The sequence below is a fragment of the Diaphorina citri genome, unplaced genomic scaffold (assembly GCF_000475195.1).
Source record: "Diaphorina citri unplaced genomic scaffold, Diaci psyllid genome assembly version 1.1 scaffold69, whole genome shotgun sequence".
Classification (NCBI taxonomy): Eukaryota; Metazoa; Arthropoda; class Insecta; order Hemiptera; family Psyllidae; genus Diaphorina; species Diaphorina citri.
Window position 1 is genome coordinate 57,911 of NW_007377506.1, and position 6,000 is coordinate 63,910.

The 6,000-nt window shown below is 37.9% G+C and overlaps 1 protein-coding gene across 1 annotated transcript in view; it reads right to left on the bottom strand.

The window, feature by feature from the left end:
* The window catches only part of LOC103520241, a 42,244-nt gene that overhangs the window by 25,595 nt on the left and 10,649 nt on the right, over positions 1-6,000 (bottom strand). Inside the window, exons 5-7 of the mRNA XM_026831362.1 lie at positions 5,574-5,612; positions 627-701; positions 300-337 (exon numbers count right to left, since the gene is read on the bottom strand). Of these exons, the coding sequence (XP_026687163.1) occupies positions 300-337; positions 627-701; positions 5,574-5,612 (152 nt within the window). The remainder of the gene's footprint in view (positions 1-299; positions 338-626; positions 702-5,573; positions 5,613-6,000) is intronic.

A 6,000-nucleotide genomic window follows, 5' to 3' on the forward strand; every position in this document is an offset into this window, starting at 1 on the left:
AGGAATGAAATAATCTGGTCCGTTCAGCGAATAATTATCACTCGGACAGGTTGGGTTAGGAATAGAAAGATTAGACGGACATGGCAAGATATTTTTTTTTTTCTTCTGGAAGAAGAATGATATAGAAAGAACTGTAACAATGAAGGTCTTCTTATCGTCCCGAAATTGAAGAAAGTAGGACAGGATAGAAGAAAGCCAGCCCCGAAAACGATCCTCATCTGTTTAAGATAAAGTTCGCCCCAGGCGAGAATCAAAGCCGCAACCCAGCGCTACTTTCTAAGCTAACTAGACTTGCTTTTGTATACCATACTCATCATGACCCCACAATGTATCCGCCCTGAAATGCAACAGGTTGGGATAGGAATAGAAAGATTAGACGGACATGGCAAGATTTTTTTTTCTTCTAGAAGAAGAATGATATAGAAAGAACTGTAACAATGAAGGTCTTCTTAGTGTCCCGAAATTGAAGAAAGTAGGACAGGATAGAAGAAAGCCAGCCCCGAAAACGAACCTCATCTGTTTAAGATAAAGTTCGCCCCAGGCGAGAATCAAAGCCACAACCCAGCGCTACTTTCTAAGCTAACTAGACTTGCTTTTGATAAAGTTTCCAATTGTAATCTTCTTACCTTTTTTCAACCGAATAGTACAAGTTTTTGTCAGACTTCTCATGAAGATAAATCGGAGAGCTAGAGGCTCGCCACCTGTGAATATGGAAAAAAAAAAGCAAGATACATAATTATATGTAATGTATTTCTATCAGACCTACCCAACTATTTGAATATCTTGGTCTCTACACACGATCAGAAACAGACTTTGAATAATAATAATCAGATATCCAATATATTCATCTGATATTTAGTGTTACATAAAGAGTCTGGTGACTTTCATATTTGAAAACACAAAATTCACCCACTATCAGGTTTTCTATGAGCCCATCAGAAGCTAAATCTTCAACTCACTTTGTTCCTTTAAAACCCTTTTGTCAACAGATGTTTCCATAACTTCTAGTCAACAGATAGGTACAAATGTACCTACATGGCGTTTTTAGCCTCGTATAAGGCAAAAATTGGTCGATCATGGATTTTCTTTCCATAGAAGGGATCTCTGAAAAGCCCTTGACATTTTGTATTTAAATTAAATATGTCAGTAGTTTCAAGAGAGGTGTAATAAGAGGGGTTTATCAAACGAAATTTTTGAAATAATTTCAAACTTCTGTACATCTAGGTTTTTTGGGAGTTACCTCCCTTTTTATATCTTTTTTCACTCCTCTGATTATAAACTGTCACTCCGATTGCTTTTACAACTATTATACGATTTAGTTTAGATAGATTTAAAGCTACAAATAAAACATGTACGACTTTATAAGGGAAAAGAAACCCGAAATCTCCTATTGATTGTTAAATGTTAAATTAGAAAATTGTTCACATCACGATGAACTTGTTAAAAAGGTGTGATCGATAACACAAACTAAACAAAAGTATTGCCCGCCATTCACACTCAGACCGCCTGACAGAGGAACGTGGATGGCGGAAAAAGTTCGAGACCCAGGTCCCTCAGACGAGAGGGTCTGATAGACCTACATCTCTTGTTTTTCCACTACTCACGCTCAGACTGTACCAAGAAAAGTAGTAGGTATTTTTCTTCCGGAATTTAAGCTCTTATGAATCTCGTTTAACCTCTTTTGGCTCAGCGCGAGAACATGTCTCTTTTAAGGGAGATGTTTTCATACAAGGGGGCATCTGGGTAAACGCCATACATATATAATATGTCTTGGCTTCAAAAGTGTAGTTGACAGACCGACCTCAGTGTTCAGTTTCCCGAAAGAAAAATACACCTAAACTCAGTTCACTTTTGGTTATAACCAAATACGTCCATACTGTGGAGCGAAGTGCGTAATGTTAGGTCGCCGGTCGGTGTGTGTTTTGATACTGAATGTTTTGATAATTAATCGCGGGAGATGGTTTTTTTTTTGAGAAAAAAGAAATTTGTGAAGAAAGAAAACACGGCAAAAAAAAAGTTTAATGGAAAAACATCTATTTGTAGGAGTAAATTTGGAATGTGACCTTGAGTCTGAAAATATCCCGCAGACTAAGAGGTGATTTCATAAATTAAAAAAAAAAAAAAAAAAAAAAAAAAAAAAAAAAAAAAAAAAAAAAAAAAAAAAAAAAAAAAAGAGGGGGTTTTTTAAAAAAAAAAAAAAAAAAAAAAAAAAAAAATAGAAGAAAAAAAAATCAAGCACAAATATGTATTAATTATAACAATATAAAATAATAACAAAACACGAAACGTAGTTTAGTTTGCTGCGCGTACAACGCATAAAAAAGAAAAATTAAACGCCGTACACTGATCCTAAAAATGAAGTAACATACTCGTAGCCCGGGACATGATAGCTAAAGGTTGCGGTATGTCTGTTTGTGTTGCGAGGCGATCAGACACCGGTACTTATACTTATAGATATTACAAAGAAGAAGAAAAAAATTCTTCCGCCAAAAAGATAAAGCGCAGTAGTGACTTAATCGCATGTGCTAGTTTTCAATTGGATTTATCGATTTGTCAATGTTCCTCACTATCATCCTTCTAGCCAAGGAACCTACGCATGCACTATCGCGCCGGCCGGGTCGCGCCTATTACCTACGTAATCCGAGTGTTGTATTGACACCTGACCTGACACCTGATGAGCACACACACTATCAGGTAGACCTCAGAGGTACGGCTGAAAAGGTCCGTCTGTCAGGTCTACATGTTACCTGATGAGCACACAGACACTAACAGGTAGACCTGATCAGGTGTACCTGTCGTCAGGTCTACCTGATACTGAGTGGCTGACCTTACGTTCATACCTGATGATGAGCACACAGACACTAACAGGTAGACCTGATCAGGTGTACCTGTCGTCAGGTCTACCTGATACTGAGTGGCTGACCTTACGTTCAAACGACCACAGGAACGTGTGAGGCAGAAAAATCTTCTAACTCTTAGGTTGCTCAGAGGTCTGAAGCTCTGAAGTCTGAGAGACCATCACACACGTTCCGACGACGGTCTGACAGACCTAGGTCCAGCTGTGTGACAGACTTATAGTCGGAGCGTGAGTGGCCACCCTTACAATACATAACATTAAATTAAATAAAATCAGTTTTTTGCCCCATAAAAGTCCCCGATACACTTTTCGGGTCCACTAAGCATTTTCTCTAATGGAACTTTTGACGAGGAATCGATTTTTTTTTGACACAGAGTGTATGGAGCCCGTAATCTCTCAAAAGTGAATCAGATATGACTAAATCCTTCATCATCGAAATTATATTTCGTATACGAAAGGCCATTATACTTCTCTGTGTCTCTCTTCCCTTTGTCCATGAATTTTACTATTCTTTAAAAACTCTTTATAAATAGGCATGTGAATAGTCAGGCCTATGTGATTTTTCACGAGAAATTCGATGATGAAGGATCTAGTCATATTTGATTCACATTTGAGGCTCCACACACTCTGTGTAAATTCTCAACTGTGAGTCGGATAGGGCTAGAAGTTGCACTATTCCATTCGGCGAGAAAAATCACCTAAGATAGACTATTCACATGCGAATGTATGTAGGCACAGTATTTCTACATGAATTTCAGAAAGATCCCGATTTATGAAAATTAATTAAATTTATTGTCATAGGGAGGAATCGAACCTGTAACTCTTTAACTGTTGGTCGGACAGAGCTATAAGTTAAAACATTAGATTTTTCGTGAAAAAATACAAATGAATTTCAGAAAGATCCCGACTTATGAAAATTAATTAAATTTATTGACATAGGGAGGAATCGAACCTGTAACTCTTTAACTGTTGGTCGGACAGAGCTATAAGTTAAAACATTAGATTTTTCGTGAAAAAATACATAGGATTGACTATTCGCAAGTACCTTTGTCTGTATTTTTTGAAAATTATCGAGCCTGTAACTACTTAACCGATAGTGTTTAAGGTAGCACCATTCGATTTGTCGTGAAAAATCTTATAGGAATGACTTTTTCACAGCTCAAATATCTTAAACAGAATCCGTTGAAGGCGATACATAGGATTGACTATTCGCAAGTACCTTTGTCTGTATTTATTGAAAATTATCGAGCCTGTAACTCCTTAACCGATAGTGAGTCGGATAGTGTTCAAGGTAGCACCATTCGATTTGTCGTGAAAAATCTTATAGGAATGACTTTTTCACAGCTCAAATATCTTAAACAGAATCCGTTGAAGGCCTTTTCAAAAATAGTATTTTTTCTTACATTCGCCGAGTATCGAACCCAAAACTCCTCAATTGTAAGTCGGACAGTCTTGAAAGTTGTACCAATCGAACCGTTGAAGGCCTTTTCAAAAATAGTATTTTTTTCTTACATTCGCCGAGTATCGAACCCAAAACTCCTCAATTGTAAGTCGGACAGTCTTGAAAGTTGTACCAATCGATTCCTCGTCAAAAGTTCCAAAAGAGAAAATGCTTAGTGGACCCGTAAAGTGTATTGGGGACTTTTATGGGGCAAAAATCCACCAATCGATTCCTCGTCAAAAGTTCCAAAAGAGAAAATGCTTAGTGGACCCGTAAAGTGTATCGGGGACTTTTATGGGGCAAAAATCTGATTTTACGGGTTAATTTCCTATGGGGCACTTTAAGGTTGAACACCCTGTATGGCAAATATGTGAAACAAGCTGGGCCCGTCCCTCCGGGAATTTTTTAGCCCGTAGTTTACTCGATCGTGATTAGAGAAAATCAGTACCTATGTACCTACCTAATTTGTTTAACATTCAGTTTATTATCATTCTTGATCATGTAATGATTTAAAATCAAGACTAGAGCCCGTTCTCCTTTTATTCCCAATATAATGTTAAAGTCACCCATCCATTTATTGGCCATCCTCGGCGTAGCTAGCTTAACTTAGGTGACGCTAAAACCGGTCTTAAATGATCGACTGAAGTAATTCTTGATCATTCTTTCATGTAATGATTTAAAATCAAGACTAGAGCCTGTTCTCCTTTTATTCCCAATATAATGTTTAAGTCACCCATCCATTTATTGGCCATCCTCGGCGTAGCTAGCTTAACTTAGGTGACGCTAAAACCGGTCTTAAATGATCGACTGAAGTGTTATCTAAAACTTTCTCGCTTTGAGTTCATAGGTCGTCGCAGCAAATTTCGAGATCAGAGCTCATTTGTGTGAGAAAATGTGAAAAAAATCCCCAAAAATCAGTTTTTAGTCCGTCCTTCCTTTATTATTACAATAGTAATAAAAAGGTATAAGGGACGGACTATTGTATTCGCTTCGGTGTCCTTATGGAGGTACAAATGTACCTATCTGTTGAACAATGAGGTATGAATGGGATTTTTGTTCCTGACAAGGACCCATTGGGCCTACACCAATAAGAATTAATACATTATTTGTGCACAACAATGTGCTTGAGGATAAACCGGAGTTTCAGATTCGTAGGACATACAGAAAAAAAGTTATTGACATTTAAAATTTAAAAAAAGGTAGGTATATTATTGTACCTATCTGTTGACACAAGGGTTAAAATGGATAGATTTGTAGATATTCATATTGACTTACATTAATCTCATATTGATGTGAGCGTATGTGTCATTGTACCTGAAATGAAAAATGAAACATTATGTCATAGTATTATTGCAGATTGGTCAAAGTACGGCTTTAGCGGGCCTTACGTTCAAACGACCACAGGAACGTGTGAGGCAGAAAAATCTTCTAACTCTTAGGTTGCTCAGAGGTCTGAAGCTCTGAAGTCTGAGAGACCTATTAGTCCATCACACACGTTCCGACGTCGGTCTGACAGACCTAGGTCCAGCTGTGTGACAGACTTATAGTCGGAGCGTGAGTGGCCACCCTTACAATACATAACATTAAATTAAATAGTCAGCTCCCATGGCGTAGTGGTCACTGTGCTCGCCATGCACGCGGGAGACCCGGGTTCGATTCCCGGCGGGGTCAAGAAATTTGTATCATGCAAATGATTGATTCC